At 40.9% G+C, this 23,047-nt stretch overlaps 1 protein-coding gene across 4 annotated transcripts in view; it reads left to right on the top strand.

Annotated features, from left to right (window-relative positions):
* PEPD (peptidase D) overlaps positions 1-23,047 on the top strand; it is a 220,505-nt gene that overhangs the window by 151,167 nt on the left and 46,291 nt on the right. For all 4 annotated transcript variants that reach the window (XM_073307882.1, XM_073307881.1, XM_073307880.1 and 1 more), the window contains one exon: positions 17,775-17,923. In XM_073307882.1, the coding sequence (XP_073163983.1) occupies positions 17,775-17,923 (149 nt within the window). The remainder of the gene's footprint in view (positions 1-17,774; positions 17,924-23,047) is intronic.

Genomic DNA, 23,047 nt, shown 5'->3' with positions numbered 1-23,047 from the left:
CCATGGCAAAAGTGGGAAGCACTGACCTTTTACATATATGAGAGCTTGCGAGTATTTACAGTAAAATCAACAATCAAAGATCTGACATTTCACCTATTTCTCTAAGCTCCACTATTTGTTTAGCACACACAATCTTTGGTGCTGAAAGTTAAGCACCTAAATGGAAATTTTAACACCTAAATAACTGTGGGCTGACTTTAAAGGTACTGAATGTGCACAGCTCAGCAGGAGCTGTGGGTGCCCAGTATCTCTGGAAATAGTTGCATTTATTAGGCGTCTGTTATAAAATTAGATGCAAAACTTTGGTTCCTATGTATAACCATATGTGAATCATTTACTTTGTGCTGGCATTTTCTAGCCTTCACCTCATCAGGTCAGAACCAATGGGGTGTTCCCTCCCTGAGCTTGATGGAGAAGCATCCAGCTGCAAACAATTTACAGGGTTGCATGCTTTTCCATCAGCCTTCTGCTGCTGTGACATTCTCACCCTTGCCTCTGCAAAAAGAAAGTTGTTACAATGATGCTTCCGAATCTTCTGTTTCGAGATGGAGGTCTCAAGCAGATGACAAGCCAAAGTTGCAACCACGCTTAGGAAAGCACTAAGTGCAAGGCAGGCCTGACTTTCCTTCAGGAGAGAACTGCTTCTGTTAAAGATCTTCATAGCTGTAGCCTATTGAGCAGTACCAGAGGCAGAAAACACAGTGATTCAACAAGTTGGTAGACTTGTAAAGGAGGTAACCTCTTTGAGGAACTTTCCCTAAATTTTTTCTGACCTCATGAATATTCTCAATTGCAGAGATGCTAGAATAGAATACTGACACTCTTCTTCTGCAGCTTCCAGTGCATCCACGGCTGCCTCAGTCCCTCTTGCCCCGCAACCCCAAGCCCTTAGAGAGTCTAGCAGTAACTCCCTTCTCTTCATTGCTACCATTGCACTCCTTGTATTGAGCTGGCCACCTCCCTGCAAAAACTCAGTGAGTTATGGAGAATGAAAAGGCTTTCTCAGAAGCAGAGACTGGCTTCCATAGCAGATGATAGCTGTGCACAAGCTAACCAAGGTGCCTTTGGCTGCATCTATACGGAGAAAGTTAGGACCCATGATTTGCCACCAGTACAAAGCTTCCCCAGTGGTAGCACATTGGGCTGTATCAGAGTATGAAGACTTGTTTGATTGTTTTTTTTTTATTGCTGCTCTTTATTTTCTGATATTTTCGCAAAAGGCAAACAGTTAAAACAAGACAAAACCCAAGTACAATCTCTTACCCTTGTGTGAAGGGAATTAGAAAATGTATATAGGCTGTTACCCCTCTACTCTGGTATTTGTTGAAGCAGCTTTTAGAATCCAACTGAATGAGGTTTACAATTCATACCCCATGAGATGAACAGGGCTTAACTTCCAAAATTCATATTTAATTCCAATGAATATGGAAGAAAGAGGGAGGTCCCATGCTGCTGCTGTCTTTGGAGACTGTTTTCTTCCATACCAGGGTGATGGACGGGCAGACTGCTCCAGCAGCTTAGAAGCTTTGCACTGTGCCCATTTCTACAAATCTCTCCGTACCCATCTAGTACTGCTGCTGCTCCAGTGAGCCCACACCTTCTCCAGTCCTGTGAAAGGGAACCCCACTCCTAAGTAGTTTAGGAGCTGTGTTCCTGGGGAAGCTGTTTGCCAGCAGAGTTCCATAGCTTTCCTGCACGCCTCCCAATGTCCCTGTAAAAAATACTGAGGCCCCTTCCACAGCCGGCTGACCTTGTACCCTGCCACCTACTTCCTCAATGGACCATACAGTCCTCTCTCCTGCAAGGTCTTAACTAGCCAGAAAGTTCTGCATGCCTCACTTTATGCATGCCATGCTTTAACTTTGCACAGACTGTAAAGCTCCGTGGAAGATCTCTCACACCACCACCACCCTGCCACCGAGAGTTGTGGCAGGCTGGCAAATTTGGCAAAGCTATCTGAGGCTTGGACAGTCTGTCATTACTTCCTTTGAAGGGCAGCAGCATGAGAACCAGCACAGGAAATGGATTGAATTCCCTCTTCTGGTGAAAACACAAAGCAACCAGACAAGGAGGAAGACAGCAGGAAAAGTATGAGAGTGCACGGTGGCAGCATTTTGTAAATATATGTAGCACAAGCAGATTTATGTGACAAAGGTTAATTATGCAGCCATTTTCTGGATACATGACTGCATTCCCTGTATAAGCCATGGACCTAGTCACTATTGAATTGACCTGCTTTGAACAACCAGTTTAGAAGTGAAAGGCTCAATATTCCATTACCAGTGTTGAGTCTAATTTCCTGCACCCCATGTTCTGACCTACTTGAATCATGCAAAGAGAACAGAAACAGAACTGGCCACATCTCCGCTGCTGGAGAGCCCTCACTGGGTGTAAAGATAGTAAGTAGGTGGATCCTGCACCCTACCACAGAGATCATCTGGCTTTAATTTTGTCTGTACACAGAAGGTAGATCTGTAAAGTAAGGTGGCGGTTTGACATAACATTAGAAAGAGATGATTCTTTCATTTAACAAATACCTCATGCAGTGACTTTATGCCTATATATTGAGAAAATAAACCTGGCCATTTACACCTTATATTTTACAAATTTAAACTGATAAGCAAAGTGTTCTGAGGTCCTTCAGTATCGAAGACTCTTAATCAGTGTTATCAAACCACAAAATATTTTCCTAGATTTTAAAGCCAAAAATATAACTCTGAAGTTACCTTTTACTATACAGTGTGCTGTGTGAGTAATAGGACCACATCCTGTTCATCTTATTCACCCAGTAGTCCCAGTGTGACTCTGATGGGTAGGGTGAGGAGGATCTGGCCCATAGTAACAGATATTACTTTCAAAAGCATGTGAGTGACTTAGATGCCTAAAATTCCATTGAACGTCAATGGACTTAGGTGTTTTTGAAATTATTTCCAAGGTCCCTAAATTATATTATATATTAACATGGAACCTAACCTATGTAGTAAATGGAGAGTGCAGATTAGTGCTTAGCAACTGAACCTAGGACCTTCCAAACTTCCACTGAATAACTGAAAGGTTTCATATAAGAGAGAAGAATATCTATTAGTTCCCTTCTGCATTTATTTCTAACACAATCACAAGATTATGGAATAAGCCACATGCTGTCCCACTTTTGGCCTTTGCTCGTTTATGTTCAAAGTAATTTTAAATTGTGAGATCAGGCTTTTTGCCTGTGAAAAAAGAAGTGAAATGTACTTAGTGATTTTTGAAGGTTACTGGTCGAACAGATGTAAAAGGCAGCCTACCTTTTGTTTGACCTTATTGTCTAACATTACACTGCTGATACATAGCAATTCAGTCAGTCAGTAAAGCACCTGAAAGGTTATCTGCTTTTTCTCATACTTTGCATTGTCCAGCTTTAGTTAATAATGTTTACAGTATTTTGCAATGTGTGAGGGAAGGAAGATTATAAACTATATGCATGTGGACCTAGAACCAGCATGGGAGCTCTAAAAATTAAACTGTGCACTTCTATACAGGTAAGTCACTTTATGTCCTTACTCCCCCAAAATATTTTATTTGGCATTTTTTACTGTGTATCTTTTATATTAGATTCTAGATATATTTCCATATTTACTTTTAAAGAGAAAAATTGAAGAACTGGACAAAACCTATTAATAAAAATTATTAAAAGGGGGAAAAATAAGTAGGAGAATGTGGAATCAGTGACTATTAACTACTATTGCACACCATATGGATTCACCCTCAAAGAAAGTCAGGCAGGATTTTTGTTACTTGTCCTCCCTCAGGCGTAAACCAAATAAAGTTTGCTTTCTGGTGTGGACTTCAGGACTTGCAAGCGAAGATTTCAGTATGTATGAACTAAATCAATGCCTCACTCTCACTGATCATGCTCAGCATGTGATCAGTGACACTTTTCTGGCTGAACTGTCCATTGCAGACACATGGTAGATGTGAGTTTGCAATGACCTTATGCAACCTCAGCCACATTCTCCCTGAGCAGGTGTAAACCATGTATGAACAATCCTGTTTATAAAGTGCAAAAACCACAAGGAAGGGAAAATGGGGAAGTGATGCCAGTAATTTTGTTGGTTGGCTCTTCTTCCATAGTTAGACAATTCTGGGGAAAAAATGTGGAAAATATATCTTCATGTTTCAGAAAATGTGCAGTGAACAAGGTACATAAATAATGGAAATATACTGTGTATATTTTTCTTTAGTGAAGCATCACAATTTTTTAGGGACTTGTAGCATGCAACATATGTAGTGTTCCACATTTTCAGTTTTTACTGATTTTTCACTGGTAAATTACTGGGTTTTTTTTTATTAAAGAGGTTCAGTTTTTACTGATTTACATGTGTTTATCAATCCACTCAGTATTGTTTGCGATATTTATTTTTTAAACACTAAAGCTTTACACGATTGTTGTGTCCTGCAGCTCTGAAACTGAAGTGGTTCCACAGTGGAAAACACAAAATTCACGCACAGTGGAGGCTGGAAAATCAAACAACGTTAATATCGCACTATGGGCTTGCAAGGAGACTCTGCCTGCCTATTTCTTTGCGTCCGTTTAGTAGTGGGGGTACTGAATTTAAACAATCAATCTTCCACAGGTAAAGATATGTAGCGCCCCCTATCCACCTGGTTACCTCCTTTAGGGCCACTCTCCTCACTGGTTTGGATGGGCAGGCCTGGGTTCTTCTAGATCCCCACACAACCAGTTCTGCCCTTCTGTGGCTGGTTCCAGACTACCCCAAAAATTGCTTCTGTCCCTTCCAGGACTCTAACGAAAGGGCATCTCAGGCCCTATTAGTCAGGCTATCTCTTCTTCCCAGACTTTCCTTGGTCAGTCATTTGACTCTGCCCCTTCCTCTGAGCAGGCATGCCTGCAATCCTTCCCCAAACCCACAGGGGCCTCTGTTCTACATAGTCTCTCTCCTCTCTCCCTCTGGATTCCCTAGCAGACTCTGAGTCTGCCCTTAGCTCCCCTCCCTACCAGGGACCAGTCTGTGGTCTTGCTGCCTTTCCCACATTAGATCCACCATACAGCGGAGCATGTCAGTTTGCTCCCCCATGAGCTTGACCATAGCATCCTGCCTGCTCTCATCGCGTGCGTCCCTCCTCTCTTCATATTCATGTAACGCTTCACGCGACTCCGCAATTGTTTGCCTCCACGCATTCAACTGGGCCCTATCAGTGAGGGAAGACTGCATGAGCTCGGCAAAGATGTCGTCCCAAGTTCGTTTTTTCTGCCTTCTAATCTGGACCAGCCTCTGGGATGGAGTAGATAGGGGTCACATTGAAACATTTGCACCTGCTGCAGGAGGAGAAAAAGGGAGGGTAGTATTTTAAAAGATACATTTTAGAGAACAAAGGGGACACTGTTTCTCAGTGAAATAGGCAATTAATAGTACACAGCACATGTTCTTTCTGTACAAGGTCTCATTTTGCCTCTTATACTGAAGTGCCTGCCACTTTGGTGTGAGTAAGCCTTCACATGCGGCCAGGCAACAGAATTCAGCTTGCAGGCAGTGCCCAGGCAACAGAATTCAGCTTTCAGGCAGCCTGCGGGCTCTCTGGGATGATCGCTTCATACAACACCCTCCCCACACACACACACCGCGGGGCTCCGATGAGGCTCTGAGCAGGGATGAGCCCTTTAAAGTAAACGCAAACAGCCCAGCGTGGCTCTGAGAAGGGATGAGCCCTTTAAACTAAACGCAAACAGCCCAGCATTGCTCCGATGAGGCTCTGAGAAGGGATGAGCCCTTTAAACTAAATGCGAACAGCCCAGCGTGGCTGGGTTTCTCCCCATCCCCCACCATGTGGCTCCAATCAAGCTCTCACTCACCAGAAGTGCCTTCTCCAGGGTCATAGTCCGGGAGCATACTTTGAGAGTAGGGGGAGGCTATTGGCTCCAGCGTTAAGAATAGTTCTTGGCTGGGGGGAAAACAGATTCCCCACTTGCTGCCTGTGCACTGTCCTCCTCCTCCTCTTCATCCTCCAAAAACTCATCCTCCTCACTCGGTGCTACTCCCCCCTTGCAGGTGTCCACAGACAGTGGTGGGGTAGTGGTGTCATCACCCCTCATAATTGCATGCAGCTCATGGTAGAACCGGCATGTATGAGGCTGTGTCCCAGAGCACCCATTCGCCTCCCTGGCTTTTTGGTACGCTTGCCTGAGCACCTTGATTTTTGTACGACACTGTTCTGTGTCCCTGGAGTAGCCTCTTTCCGTCATGGCCCTGGAGACTTTAGCATACGTATTTGCGTTCCTTTTTTTGGAATGAAGTTCTGCCATAACAGATTCGTCTCCCCAACATGCAGTGAGAACCAGTACCTCCCGTTTGGACCATGCTGGAGCTCGTCTGCAAATCCGGGACTGCGTGGTCTCTTGAGATGGTGGACTCTGCATGGTCGCCTATGATGGTGGACTCTGCATAGTTCCCTGTGATGGTGTACTGATGGTGACCAAACAGGAAATTCAAAAGTTCCTGGGGCTTTTACTGCCTATCTGGCTAGTGCATCGGAGTTCAGAGTGTTGTCCAGAGCGGTCACAAGGGAGCATTCTGGGATAGCTCCCAGAGGCCAATATTGTTGAGTTGTGTCCACAGTACCTGTAACCCGGAACTGCGATCTTGATTTTTAGCGCTACTCCACTTGCCGAGGTGGAGTACAGAAATCGGAGTAAAGAGCCCTTTAAATTGAAAAAACTGGTTAGGTCGTGTGGACGGAACCAGTTTTATTTCGAGGTAACTCGGCTAATTCCGAAATAACCGCGCAGTGTAGACCAGGCCTTAGAGAAGAAACTGAGCTTCAGGATAAACAGTCAGTATCAGGAATTTTCACCAGGGCTTTAATAAAAGAGAGGACACAAGCACGATTGTGTCAATGAATTTGTGAGTGCTCTTTGTTTCACTGGACAACTGCTGTTAATTGCAGAGGAGCCTATTGGTGACTTCGTGTGACTATACTGTCCAGCAGCAAAACCCCTTCCTAATGGAGACAACCTCACTCCTAAGTATCGGAAAGAAAATTATGATGCTGTAATATCTAAACTGATGGAACAAATTGATGAAAATTGGTGTCTAGTCTGATTTTTAACTGACGTGTTTGAGATGTACCAACCATTTTGGGGAAATGTGGCCATAACACACATTCTGCTTCCTACATGGCTATATTTGCATAGGAGATTGAGTTTAATCAGAAAATGGAGCTACTACATATTACTTTCCTGCTCATCTGATTAATGTTGCACTGTCAGCAGCTACTGCTACAGAAGAAATGAAAGACATGAAATCTTGAATCGTTTGATTCAGGGCTGTTTTCAAGCATGCAAATAAGTTGAAGGCTTTATTTTACGTAGTGCGAGATGAGTGCAGAGCCAATTGCTAATTACCTACGCCTGTTGTGCCACATCAGTGGATGAGCTTGTATTTTGCTGCCTGTCATAAATATAATGCATAGACTGTGCTAATGCCTCTCCTAGATCATCCTAAATTTGTTGGTTCTAAAGCAGAAACTTTGAAGAGACTGGCAAATAAACAAAATGACCACCAGATTTTGTGCACCAAGGACATGTTCATTGTTTAAAAACTTGGAATCACTGTGTGGCACACAGAAATCACTGGAGTTTTGTTCAACTACTGCCAACACATTTGCCAATACAGATGTTTACTGGATCTTGACAACCAAAATCTCAGCTGAATTGAGCATGAAAGCTGCAGGAGAAACATACGGGAAGAAAACCCAGCTGTTTCCGGAAATCCTTGCTACGCCAGACAGTGCAAAACTGGATGTGCTGGCTTTGTGGAACAGTCCTCAAGACACTTCAGCAAAGTGGCACAGTGAGCTTTGAGTGTATCCACTGGACCTATTGATGCAGAGCGCATGCTTTCAAAGTTGGACAACCTCCAAGACAGCAAAAGTCTCAACATGAGTGAGGATATTTTGAAGAAAATTATGTGAGCATACACAAACAAGGATTTCTGGGAAAAGCTACTAACTCTGAGAGAGACAATGCATACCTTTGTACATGGAAATAAAAGTTTCAATTATATTGTTGTAAAATGTGTATATTACAAAAGCTTTTTGGTTTTCTTTTTTTCCCCCTTGGTTTTCTTTTTTTTATTGTTAACCCGATTTCATTCTGGTTTTAATGTTTGGAAAATAAACACTGAAAAATGCCCCCCCCTTTTTTTTTTCAAATAAATACTGAAAACGCAGAACACTAAATATACGGTGTATTGTTACATTTGTTACTGTGCGTTAAACTACACCTCTACCCTGATATGATGCAGTCTGATATAACGCTAATTCGGATATAACGCGGTAAAGCAGCGCTCCGGGGAGCGGGGCTGCTTTACCTCCTTATATCCAAATTCATGTTACCGCAAGCGGTTCCTCTGCCCCCCCGCTTACTTGCTGTGGCCACCCCAGCTCACCTCCACTCTGCCTCCACCTCCTCCCACGAGCGCGCCACTGCTCCACTTCTCCCCCCTCCCTCCCTCCCAGGCTTGCCGCGCCAAACAGCTGATTCACGGCAAGCCTTGGAGGGAGAGAGGGACGGGGAGAAGCAGAGTGGCGGCGGTGCGCTCAGGGGAGGAGACAGAGGTGAAGTGGAGGTGAGCTGGGGCAGGGGGGCATGGGGAGGGCAGCAGCAAGTAACCGGGGATGGGGGAGGGTGCAGAGGAACCGCTCCCCGCCCCAGCTCACCTCCGCTTCTCCCCCTCCCCTGAGCGTGCCGCCGCCACTCCGCTTCTCCCCCTCCCCTTCCTTCCAGGCTTCCCACGCCAAAGAGCTGATTGGCGCAGCAAGCCTGTAAGGGAGGAAGAAGCAGAGCAGAGGCACGCTCAGGGGAGGAGGCAGAAGCGAGCTGGGGTGGGGAGCGGTTCCTCTCCCTACCCCGATATAATGCGATCTCACCTATAAGACAGTAAGATTTTTTTGGTTCCAGAGGACCGCGTAGTATCATGGTAGAGGTGTATTCTTAAAAATAAATTGTAGATCAAGAAGTCCTCTAGGCTAAATATGATAGGCATGCAGTTGTGCATCTAGTGCAGTGGTGGGCAACCTGCAGCTCGCGGGCCACATGCAGCCCATCAGGGTAAGCTGATTGCAGGCCATGAGATATTTTGTTTCCTTTGACTGTCCGCAGGCATGGCACACTGCAGCTCCCAGTGGCCTGCAATCAGCTTACCCTGATGAGCCGCATGCGGCCTGCAGGTTGCCCACCACTGATCTAGTGTGTTTATGCAATTGCCACATTTAGTAACAGTAAAAATACTGCATTCATACAAACAGTCACAGTAATTGCACATATTTAATGGGCAGTCGTGTGTCTGAAAATATAGCTTTTAAAGTCTCTGGTCAGTGTGCTGTATTGCAACTGAATGTGGTGATTCTTTTCCTTGGTAGCAGGAAAAAAGAGGATGATACTCCTTTAAGGATCCTTCCTGCATTTGGGTTCTAAGGGAGGGGAAACAGGGACACACCTGAGTAGAAGCCGGGGGTGGGGGGATGGGGTGGGGGACAGGAAGTGGCCAAACCAGGTGGGGGCATTGAGCCACCATTCATGCATTCCAGATGGGGAGATCTCTCTCTCTCTCTCTCTCTCAGATCAGCAGCACCTACCCTCAACCCAGAACAGGACTGAATTTTATGACCTGCTGTGGCTTGCATTAGTCTCCTTTTTTCTTTTGGCGGCTGGGAAGAAATATTTCTTTCACCTCCAGATTGGCCGAGGCAGGGTGGGTTTTTTCATCTTCCTCACAGCAGGTCATGGACTGGTGGTTAGGTCGAGATGTCACAACTTAGTAGGTGGTAGGTGTGGCAGATTTTGGTGCAGGTAATTGTTACTGAGGAAATACAGTTCCCTGGTAAATGGGTTGGAAGTGGATTTATGGGGAGGCATGCTCTAAGGAAGCTGAAAAAAGAAGGGTTGAGGCTTCTAACATCTTGTACAGCAGGCAGACAGCCCCACGCCTTTTCCAGCTGCCCTTAACCCTCATACAAGGGAAGGCTGTTGGTGTCTCTGCAACAGGCTGGCTGATGTCTGGTCAGGCCATCAGCCTTCCTAAGTAGGTGTGAGCAATTAAGGAAATTAACTGTGACATACACTGCACGACTTGGCTGTCCAGAACCCAAGAGCCTACTCAAATGGTAGTGCCTGACCTGTAACTTTTATTCCTCTGTAGCATCTACTTGGTGATTTTCCATTACTCAGTTCTGCAATAACCCAAACATCTTAGAAAGCCAGCCTTCCTTATTAATATTGTTTGGTGGTTGTAATTATAATTGGTTTAAGAAAACCAGTAAATTTTTATGATGACAGTAATGTTAAAAAAAAAAAAACCTTAAGATTTTGGCTATTTTGATTGTGGTGTATTTAAATCCTAATTGCCTTTATTGAAACCTGTTAATCTATGGAAATTATGGAATGCCTCTGGAATTGTAATTATACTGAGTCAGGGCAGCCTTTACTTAGCAACATTACAGCTTTATATACCACAAACAGGAGGATAATTAATCCTAATACATTAAAATTTGAATGCATAAGGATAAGTACTTGAATGCTTTCCTCTTTCAAAGCAAGAATTCTATTCCTTTATGAAAGATTTGTAACTTGTCAAATATCTGTTATCATATAAGAGCCAATAGGTGGTAAAAATATAAGAATAAATTACCAAAGAATGTAGAATATCTATGTGACTAGAGGGAAATAATTTCTGCTCAGGCTCTAAAATTGTTACAAGGTTGTGAATGTGTGAGACAATTCAAAGTTCAGATAGTTAGTGGGTAGGTTTTTTGAATAAGAACACAGTGTTGGCCTAACTGCTCACATTGAGGTCGGTGGTAAAACTTTCATTGACTTAAGTGCAAGCAGAATTAGGCCAATGTTGAGCGTCTTTGAAAATCCCAAGTACTATGAACATCTGAATTTCACAAAATTAATTTTTTAGTTTCTGTCCTCTGAATTTGGGATTGTTTCACACTCTCAGGGTCTGCTACTATCTAGAATGCATGCTATTGGAGTACAACACTAAAGAACATGGCGCCTTTTTACTGAGAACAATATTAATAATCACATCAAACAATTTCTCCATCTGCCAACACTTTTATGTATATGCTGTCTAGTTTGTTACTGTTTAGAAATGAGCCTGAACCATAAATATAAGATCCAACTTCAGCAATGTTGAGGGTTTTACTGATCTTGGGTTTTGGTTTGGGCTCACATGTAATTACCATTTTGTGAAATAATAGTAAAATTGCCTGTCTTTACTCTGAGTTGTGGGAATGGCTTCTCTTCTACAACTTTAATTCTTTAATTCAAATGTGGAATATATTTTTAAATATAAAATGTTTATTGAAGTGTATAATCTAGAAAATATCATGTGTTCATATATATACACACATGCACAGAATAATTTAATGATTAGCTATGCGAGAATTTTCTAAATAACATGAGCCTATATCCTCACAGCTGAATCTTCCAAACAGGAGTTTAATTTCTAATGCTCAGATCCTACAAATGGCTCCACATGGGTGGACCCTTGCATCTAGGCAAAGCAACATTGACTTCAGTGAGGTCCTGCATGGACACACAAGTTTGCCCACACAGAGCATGGATTTAAAGTCTGATTTATGCATTTAGACTGTAAACTCATTGGGGTACAGCAAGTGGAGAATTAGTAGGACTGACTTTTTTTTAAATGAGCAGTTGATTTTTAGTCAGACTATGGAAAATCTTGTACCTCTTATCTTTTGTTAAAACCTATTTAACCTGGTTTTTGTATATATTTGTACAGTGCCTGGCACAATGGGGTCCTCATCCTGATTGGTCTTTGGACACTACTGTAATATAGCATTAAGTAGTAATTATGACTGTTCAGTTTTAACCCATTATATTAAAGTTAAATTATAATTCGTTTATTAATTGGAGATACAAAATATTAATTGGCTTAGCCACAAGGCACTTTAGGACACAAGGTATAGCCATCTAGTTATCTCAGAAGTGAGGGTCTCAAAATAGTCCTATGTGAGCTAGAGAATTGGGCTATTTATATTCTGATTCAGTGTTTTAAGTTGACTTATAAAATGTGACAGGGTCAGGCCAGATGGCTACAGGAGAGTGATAGAAGGCAGATATATTAACCCCAGGTTGAGTAGGTCCCTTTTCTCTGGGTAAGGCAACAGGGAAGGTTCCAGAACTATCAGGAACTTTCTGGAAACAATTAAGACAGACAGGCTGATTAGAACACCTGCAGCCAATCAAGAAGCTGCTAGAATCAATTAAGGCTGGCTAATAAGGGCACCTGAGTTTAAAAAGGAGCTCACTTCAGTTTGTGGCATGCGTGTGAGGAGCTGGGAGCAAGGGGCACTAGGAGCTGAGAGTGAGAACGTGTACGGCTGGAGGACTGAGGAGTACGAGCATTATCAGACACCAGGAGGCAGGTCCTATGGTGAGGATAAAGAAGGTGTTGGGAGGAGGCCATGAGGAAGTAGCTCAGGGAGTTGTAGCTGTCACGCAGCTGTTCCAGGAGGCACTCTAGACAGGTGGATTCCACAGGGCCCGGGGCTGGAATCCGGAGTAGAGGGGGGGCCCGGGTTCCCCTCAAACCTCCCAACTCCTGGTCAGACACAGGAGGAGTTGACCTGGACTGTGGGTTCACGAAAACAGCCAAAGTGAGGGCTGCCGTGAATCTCCGAGGCGAGGAAATCCGCCAATAAGCGCAAGACCCATCAAGGTAGAGGAGGAACTTTGTCACAAAAGAAAAAATAAATGGGGTGTTTGTTCATGAGTTTGTTACATAAAGACAACCTCCAAGTAAGTTTGGTTGTATAATTCTGCTTGTTTCTTAAAAACCTCCTAGGCAAGTGGAGAACTTGTAGGATTATGACATTTTAATCTTAAATTTCTTTTTTAAAAATAAACAATTGATTTGTAGTCAGATTATTGAAAATCTCATCTCTTATTTTTCATTAAAATCTATTTAATGTAAACGCATCCCAAACTGTTGGCAGGAGAGATCTTTGTTAATCATTCAGCACTCCCATTTTTTTTTCAATTAACAGCTGAGCTCTTGCTTCGTTTCTGTGGGCCTCTATTGGGGACCATTAGCGGAAACAGTGAAAATAAGGTCTGATATTTCTAGGGTTAAAAAACAAACAGAAAACAAACTTAAACGCATACATCATAAAGAATCAAAGGGAACGCGCCATTTTTTCCTTTGAATATTACCCACTAATAGTTATTTTCCACTAAAAATGGCAAAACTTACTTTGTCTTCTGTAGGACCAGAATTGTTGCCTTGTAGAATGCAAACCAAAACACACAATCTGTCATATGTTATGAATTTCAGTATAGATGTTAATAGTTGGATTATGATTGGTACTAACTCATACTGTAGTTATTTCACTATAACCTAACCGCAAGATTTGAGACCCTGGCAAATATATACTTGCTTTCCATATTTGATATCAATCTCAGTGGGTATGTAATGTCTTCCCACACAGTACTTGTTTATTCCCTTCTGATAAGCTGGTGTGACCTCTTTGGTCATTTGGGTGTTTTGAAATAGGCCTTATCTGGTATCGCTAGTATCCTCTTTCTATAAATTATTTTTATTACAGCTTTTGTTATAGGGGGTGGGGAGAAGGTTTGAAACACTGTTGGACAGGTTTGTCCTAAAGAGATGTTAATGTGTTAACAGTGATACTAGGCTTTTAAGAGGTAAAGAATCATATAGTCACAAAAGAATGGAACAGATTTCAGTCAAATAATGTATTAAGTTATTACAAAGTAAGTTATTTACATTATGAATATTAAAATAAATATCCTCCTTTACAGCAACTTTCATAGAACTAAAATATCAAAGCACAAACTTTAATTTATGTCAGTGGCTACTAGTACAAATATGTTTAACTTGATTTATAGTTGTAGAGCCTATGTGGTTATAGCTAGCCAGAAGCCCCCTAGTGGAGATGCAGCATAAGTCAGCAAAAAGAAATTAGTACAGCTCATAAAGCTTATGCTCAAATAAATTGGTTAGTGTCTAAGGTGCCACAAGTACTCCTTTTCTTTTTGCGAATACAGACTAACACGGCTGTTACTCTGAAACCTGACATAAGTCAGCAGGAGTTCTTTGGCCAAGATATCAGCTACACCATATCCCTGAACAACATTATATAAGCCAACAGCGTACTCCTCTATCGGCGTAGTTGCATCTAGTGGTTTTGCCAGCAAAGCATTGTCAACTAGGGGATGTAATTTTTTTCGTGCTCCTAGGCAACATAGCTATGCCAGCAAAACTTTGTAGTATAGACTAACCTGAGGTGAGTGTCTCTCAAAAATGTTGGCTGAATATCTTACCCAAAATCCGAGAGAGACCTTTATGCATGCCTTTTAAGAAGCACATGTTGCTTGAGAGCTAAGGGATCAATAGAATTTGTTTATAATGTAGTAGTAACTCCGGATGAAATCCTGGCCCCATTGAAATCAATGGAAATGTTGCCATTGACTTTAATGGGGCCAGGATTTCACCCTCAGAGTGTACATTAATGATTTTTAATAAGTACATTTGCCACCTAAAAGATTCATATTTATTTCTGGCAAATTTACTTAGTTGATTCTGATTTTAATTTAATATGTTCAAATGTTTGTTTTTTCTTTTGTTTGGTGGTATCAGGGCTCAATCTATTTCATGATCACAAAATCAAGCATTTTGGCAGGGGAATGACTTCTAAGGCAAATGGCTTGTGCTCCAGAAGCCCTGCTTCCATTTAAAAACAAGTTTTTAATAGTTATGGTTGCAAAGATAACCTCAAAAATGTGAACTAAGTGTCCCTCCTGAGCCTTCATAGCTCCTGAAAGAATGGATAATAGATGGTAACGGCCCCATTCACCTGTCCCTTGGCCTCTAGTATTGTATCCCTGGAATGTGACATTTTTCCAAGATACAACAAAATTAAGCATTTATTGCAGTAGACAGGCATCCAGTATTTTGTTTTATCTCCCTGCCCTGCTGAGACCTGCCTGCAAGTGGCCTCTTCTGTAACTTTCTCCACAAAGGAGAATTTAAATTACAGTGCATTCTCCTTTCACTTGTTCGATAGAACCAGATGGGAAGGGGTCATGGAGCCAGGAATGCAGGCTAGGCAGCTAGGCTGCCTAGAGGATAAAGCAGCAGCCAAGGAATGAGGAGCTGAAAAGACGAATCACTGAGCCTACTATAATTTCCCCTCTTCCCCAACATGTGGTGAACACAGCTCAAAAAACCACCCAGCATCAAAAATAATCATTGCTGAAAATAATCACTGACAACGATTACATGACTGTGAGTCATAATCATATATGTTTGGGGTGGAATGGAATTGGAATGAAGGTTATTCTGTTTCATGGAGATACTATCAATTGACAATGCTGCAGATTTTAAAGGTACTTGCTAGAGAGTCCAGTCCCATTGTCCCTGTGGAATATACAGGGCTTTGGCTATTATAGAAGGAGATGCTATAGACACTTACCAAGTGTCTAAAACTTGAAGCGCAAAGGGTGAATGTTGGTTGAAACTAGAGGTGTTCCTCTTTGATTGCATAATAATAAAATGAACTTACATATTCCTCTTTATACCAAGGTTCCTCACAGCTTTGTAAATTAAAGTGATTTTGAGTTTTAAAACAGAAAGGGGGGAAAAAAGCAAAATGGGACAAATGTGTTTTGTTTAATTGACTGCACTATGAACGGCTGGGGAAAGAGAATTCAGTAACTTTACACACAATAGCTAAAAGCTCTAAAATCCATATTGTTTGAGATAGTAATTGTTGCCTAGGAGCAGTGAGAAGACCTATATCGGCAGATATCCGACTGTGGCTCATTACATGGGAAATGAGGAGATAATTCAAGTGCTAAGGGTCAACACCATACAAAGTCTTATATTGATTGTGGGAGAGCACCCATTACATGTATGATGATTGGGGGTGATAAGCCTTTCTGCTGAATTTTGAGTTTGCTGACACTGAGGCAGTGCCTTATCAGAAAGGCTTGTATCTGCACAGTATTGCAAGTGTGTAATCTGGCTGTCACAAGGACACAGAGTACCACTTAGAAATCAGCAAGAATGATGGCAGCTAAGTTGTAGTCCTACAATGGTAAACGTTTGATTCATATGTCGAATAAATATATTTCTCAAAGGGCAGGGCAAGGTTTATTGCCCCAGTAAAACTTCCTATTATGTGCTTAAAAAAGAAAAAAAATCTCCAGTGTTTTCTGTCTTTGATGCAGAAAGATGTATTAAATGATTCACCTCAACATGCAGATAATGTGTTTCTTAAAGTCCTATTGGACAAGTTTGTCATAAAGTGACATGAATGTTCAGAGCAGTGGCACTCAAACTTTAACAGAGAAACTGAGTTTAAACAAAAAATAGATTTTGACAATTAGATGCACATGGCCACGGTTTAATTAACAATACTCTATTAAGTTTTGGGGCTGGCCTCCCTGGAACGCCCTTGCTTCTTTTCACTGAGATACAAGTAGATGTTTCTTCATCTGAAAAATTGGTCATATGGGCAGTCACAGATCCACAGGATCAATACTACACTCTAGCTTTTAAACAGTCTCTGGGAGGAATCCCTTCAGTAATACAAACCTCAAAGGGTCTCATTTTTCCTTCAAGGTAGGCCATGCAGCCTCACCTCCTCCAGGACCAAGTCTCTGGGCACAAACACTTCTGCTTCACACTGTGAGCTATGCTCAGCAAGTCCAGATGAGAGACTCATGGTCAGATAGATTTACATTCTTTAGGGACCAATGTACCTCATCAAGTATTTTCAGAGACACCAGGCAACATTTCTAAAGCAACAGGATTTAGTAGTCAACTGAAACACAGCATCAGAATTCCTTAGGTTAGCACAGAGAAATAAGCATTAAGACATAGACCATTTTGCCAAGCCAGAGCAATCCACCAGCCAAGCTGTAATGGATTCTATTTCAGGCTGTGTTCTTCTCTGACCCCTTTGTCAGTCCCAGGTGAGAGCAGCTAGCCTCTTCCAGAAGCCCCCTCTTTATACCCTGCTTGTCACCACTCAGTCCTTTTGTTCGAGCTGGTCTCTGTTCAGCTACCCTGCTGAGAGGTGAAGGGAAAACCTCCTTCCTCTTGGTCATTGATTGTAGGTTGGCATGATCTGGTCATTGGGGCTTCCCATTGTCTCTTTCGAATTCTGCATTGATATGGGTTGGTTTCAGCAGTTCCAGACAGTTCCTTAGCAACCCATTCATTGCATTCCAGACAGCAAGGCAGGAACACACCCTCATGTCTTCTGTGATGCCATGAGAGCCCTTCTCTACCCCCACCCCACTGGATAGCATTGCAAAGTACAGCAGGAAACTGAAGTGCACACAGGATTCGTAAAAAAATCTCAAAAAAATCCCATTTTGTCAGAGGAGCTATAATTTGAGAGACTGCCGTGGATGCCTGCTACTCTTAAATCTTTTTCTAAAGGAACTGCCTTTATCCCTATTCATTCTTTTTACCCTGTGCTGAAATTCCCAGCAAGGGTGCTTGTTCATCATGTTCTCTGTGATGTGGATACCTGCCTACAAGGAAATACTGTGAAATTACCAACTCGTTTCACTTAGGTCACAGAACAGTGCTTTTGGGTCGTGATAATTTTGGCCTAATCTGGTTTAAATAAAGTCAGGAATGTAAAAAAAAAGTGTGTTTATTCTACTACTACTCTGGCATTTCATTTTTCACATTTTCCCCCTTTCTTTTCAGCTTGTTTGACATGGGAGGAGAATATTACTGCTATGCTTCTGACATTACCTGCACTTTTCCAGCAAATGGAAAGTTCACTCCTGACCAGAGGGCCATCTATGAAGCAGTGCTTAAGTCATCTCGTGCTGTAATGAAAGCAATCAAACCAGGTAAAAGATTACTATATGTCAACAGAAATTGATAAGCTTAATGGGAGCATTCAGGCTGTCAAAACAATGATGCTGAGACTCAAAGTGTTGGAAGAAGCAAGAAACTGATCACCAGATCATAGTTTAATAACAATAAAATTGTATGATGAGAGTCCTATTGCTAGGTTTAAATGGCTGTTAGTGGAACATAGAAATGGCCGTATATATTGCTCATCCAGCCCAGTATTTTCAGGACATAACATATGATGAGAAATTTCTGTCTTAGTTAATATTCATTTTTCTCTGAATACCTTAAAGGTGGCGGTGGTGGTGGTTATGTCAATTTGTAAATTGGCAACATTTTGTGGGGATTTTAGTGATGATTGCAAGGTTCAAAACTGGGCAATACATAAGTTTATTTCAGGCATTTAGTTTTTTAGTTTCCGTGTTACTTAAATAGAAAACTTTTGCTGAAAAAGTGAGTGAATATGTATTGGGGAATATACTTAATTATCTTGGAGGGCATCAGAAAACAGACTATGGAATACTATGCATTGTGTCCTTAAATTACATGTGAGCCGGTTCATCTAGCGAATTGTACGTTTTCTTAGTTGAAGCATCTACATGGAGTAATTGCAGAAAACACTGCAGTGAAAATCTTGTTTTTTGTCATTCTGTTTTCATTCAGTTTAGCAAATAAATGCTTTTAGAACTAAATGCTTTTAAAGCTAACTGTTGTGGTGAGCTTGAATATTTCAATGGTGAAGGTACTTGAACATTTCTAAGTATTAGTAATAGACTAGCTTTAGCTTAATTCACAAAGTACATTTCTCCTTTAATATTACCTTACCAGCTTTCAACCACCAGACCTTAGGAAGCTTTTTAGTTTGCCAGTTAGAACATGTTATTTCCATGTTATACAAGCTGGCTGCACATATAAGTGCTGCACATCCAGATAGGATTTTATTGTTCCACTTCAAGCTAAGATTATCTGGATCTGAAGTCTAGATATTTGCCAGTTTAATAATAATGTACAGGCTCCATCATCTATCTAATTTTTCCCCTCAAAGTCCTGGTTCCTCCAGTCTTCTTATTTTTCTCTACATTTTATTGCAAGCTTTAATTGTTTCATTTAATATGTATTGATAAAGTTGATTTCTAGTATGTTGCTTATTAGTTTTGGGAGTTGAAACCTAAAGCAATGTTATGTTCATAATAATATAGAGATTTTCTAAATTAACTTACCCATTTACTTTAACAAGGTCACAAAATTAAGTTATAATTTCTGAAACTACTTGCCAGGTTCTCAGCTAGCTTTGTGAATGTACCAAGCCCCTAAACAGCCTTCCAGATGAATTATTTTAAATTTTAATATTACTAATCAGATATTTGGCATCAGATCTTTACTGTTCTTTCTGAAAACACCATGTTGCTTTTAGCTTCTTGTCTAGTTGGAATATTGGTGCAAATATATTTATTGTACGTTCTTGAGGCTGGTAATCACAAACAGTGGCACATAAAGCAGGTTGAATTCATATGCTGCAGACTGGTTTTGATGTTGCTGCCAATATGCACCATAGTATTATGATGCATCCATGTAACTGTGATCATGGGAAGTGTCCATGAAAATACAAAATCTTCCACTGTAGAGACAAAACCCTTTGGGAGTTCGTAGGGCTGTTGCACCCTACCTCCTCAGCAGCCTCTGAACCCTTTTCCCTGAGCAGTAAACATGAAGGAAGCTCTGAGAGCAGAACCTCGTGGGTTTCTTTACCCTTTTTTCCCTTCCTATGTATTCTTCCTTGGCCACATTATGTTCCTAATAATCTTTACTGCTGAAAATGATGTGGGAGCATGTCATAAAGGTGGTTAAGTGAAAAGAATTTGCAGAAGCGCTGATTACCTGTGTTCTGCATGAAAGCTAGAGCTGTTGAAAAATGAAAACCTGTTTTGATTAAAATGTTGAAGTTTCCATTTTGAAGTATACAGAACAGACTGACATTTTTCTTTTATTCAGTTTTTAAATTTTAAAAATATCAAAAACATTATTGAAATTGTTATTGAAAGTTTTCATTTGCCCAACCCTACTTTTGACTTGAGGAGAGAGAGGATGGTGTGAGTGGGAGACCTGACTTTGTTTTTGAGGATTTTTCACCAAAAACTTTTTTTCCAAATAAAAACCCATTTTTACCAAAGAAACTTCCCTTAAAATTATTTTGACCAGTCCTAATAAAAACTCTTGTTGACTACAGTTTGATCAAATAATTTCAATAAAATCATAGAGGAGGAATGAAAATGTTAGAAACCAGAGTGAGGGAAAGAACTGTGATCTTTATAATATTTTGAAATAAAAGAAATGATCTCCTCTCTGCCTAAGAAAATAAAGCAGTATAGTTCTGCCTACTAGGAAACAAGACGCAAAAAACCTGTCAATTCAAGTGTCTTTTAAATATAGCCAGGCTCCAGCATATTTCAATCAGCCTTTTTAGCCTCCTGAAAGTCCTTTGTTCATTCCACTTCTACTTTTTTTTTTCTACCTCCATTTCCAAGTGTTACTCACTATGCAAAGAAAACCGTACAATTATAAACCCCTAATGTGGCAGGCTCCAGAAAAAGAATTTGCACACACAACAAAAATCAGCAGCTACTTTTTTTATAGAAAATAATATTTCTCTCCAATTGTAGAACTGGGTTCTTGGTTAATTTTGCTTGCTGGCATATGGTCATGTAGGACTTTGAGTAGCCTTTTCAGAAAGTTAGAGATGCCAGTAAAGAACTATTTTCAGAATATGAAATATATATCTATAGCTAGGGCTTCTAGATACTATGATAATAAAAATAAGAGGTTATTACTATATAAAGATATGAAATAAATGCTCTTTTTGGTTACATCATGTCATCTTCATGGGGAATACATGCTGCTAAAGAAAGCTAGCTCCGTTAATTGATGTGCACAGGATTTTTACACGTACAGTTTAGGAATTAACTTTTGAAACTTTGGCTCTCAAATGAGGCTAGTGATATCTCTGAAAGTTGATTTTGCTTCTGTTTGTTTCTATTGAATCTAATTTCTATTAAAGAATAACTTCAGAAGGCTCCCAAAGTTTCAGATTCTATTATAGCAAAGCATTAATTTGACTCTGTTCTCTGTATGGGTCAAAATACATATAATTCAGAAGTTTGCATATCCTAGCTTCCAATCCAAAAACAAAACAGAAAAAATCCCTGTGGGTTGCAAATACTATGTTCTGCAAATTGAGAAACCATCACGATGGAATTGTAACTCAAGTGCAACAGCAATTATGCCACAAAACTGATTTGTAGGAAAAGGCATATTCAATTCTATTGCACAAGCAGCAACTTTGGAACCACTAGACTATAGCTGTGTTACCAATTAAAAAAAAAGTTTGACCGCGTTGTTGATTAAAAATGAAAGTTTGAAGAATAGTAATTGTAGGGAAAAGATGCAAAAAGGGATGTTTGCATGTGATTAGAGCAGACATTTGTATCAATTTTCTTGATAGGTTAATGATAAAATATTTCAAAAATAGCAATGGAAAGAAACTGCATTTCTACTTATGTTGTATTCTTAATGTTTCATAACCATCTCAGCTAAATCTATGGAAAAAATCAGAAGGGAAATATGGGGACAGATATATATAAAGTACTGAAATTTACATAATTTAATGATATGATTCATCAGCTATTCGCTTCAAATATCTGTGTCTCGAATGCAAATCTTAATACGCATACAAACATATATATACAGATACATGATCACATACAATTTTTGCCACAGACCCCTGCCTCATTAAGTGAACATTATGGATAGTGCTCACTTAATGAACAGCTATTATATATATTTTTATCCTCATTGTTAAGTGTATAGCCGCATGCCTTATTTGCTGCACCTGCTCTGAAGACAGAATTATTAATTTCCTCATGGGCTTTTCAGTGGTGCTCATCACTATAATATCTAAGTGCTCAGAAATATTAACTAGTTTATTTTCAGAACATCCCTTTGGGTGAAGGGGTATTATCATCCCCGGTTTACAGATGGGGAACTGAGGCAGAGAGATTAAAGTCAAAAGTATCCATTAATTTTGGGTTTGAGATGCCTAAGACATGATTTTTCAGAGTACTCTTGTCACCTTTGCATTTGAATCAGACAGCTTCCTCCACACCAAAAGCACAGGAGAAAGTCTCGCCCAGCTTACAGTTCCAATGTCTAGACACAGACCTGGCCTCACCCTCTGCAGACCAGAGCAGCAATTGCAGAAGAAGTTGGAGAGGGCTGGGGGATGCATGTTGCCAGGGCTGGCATTAGGAGGCAGCAAGCAAGACAATTGCCTGGGGCCCTACGAAGCTAAGTTACAACACATCTACAGAGTCACTGTGGGTAAATGTAATGCAAATATTACAGTAATCTCTAAAAGTGGAAATAAATCACACTAAAGCAGCGGTTTGCAAACTGGGGGGGCACACTCTCCTAGGGGAGCACAGAGGAAAGTTTTTGGGGTGGAGCAGAGACACAGGTGGCTCGGGCTTCAGCTTTGGCCCTAGGCAGCAGGGCCCACTCCTTAGTTTCTGCCCTGGGCCCCAGCAAGTCTAACAGTGGCCCTGCTCATTGCAAATGGAATCTTCAGGGAATTTAGCTGCATGCTCTTTCAAGTCTCAACTGAGCATGCGCAAGCTGCAATTTTCTCAAAGGCTTTTAAATTGGCTAAATTTGGGCAGATTTTCAGAACAGCAAAAGGCCATTCCTAACAAAAAGACCAGCTCGTGCCACATTTCAAGTCCTTGCTCCAATGCTCCACTAGAGCTTCTCAAAGAAAGGTCTCCAGAATTTTTAACAAGGACAAAACATATTTTTCTCTAGCCTCATTCTCAGAAATGACTGAGACACTTTGACTGAAATTTCAAAATAAATAAATAGAATAAAATAAAATAAAAAGCTGGAGGCAGTCACCCAGGATATAAAATTTTAACCCAAATAATTAAGCTTTGGCAAATTATAAGCAACTGAATGCAAGGTTTTAAAGTGGGAAGTTTCAGGAAAGCATAATCATGGGCAGTGCTAAGAGCCCCAATAGACGCAAAGAACTAGTATCCTAATAAAATATCTTCTCACACAAACACAAAATA

The sequence above is a fragment of the Lepidochelys kempii genome, chromosome 12 (genome assembly GCF_965140285.1).
Source record: "Lepidochelys kempii isolate rLepKem1 chromosome 12, rLepKem1.hap1, whole genome shotgun sequence".
Lineage (NCBI taxonomy): Eukaryota > Metazoa > Chordata > Testudines > Cheloniidae > Lepidochelys > Lepidochelys kempii.
The sequence above is the reverse complement of the archived record's forward strand: the minus strand, read 5'-3'. Positions and strand labels throughout refer to the sequence as shown.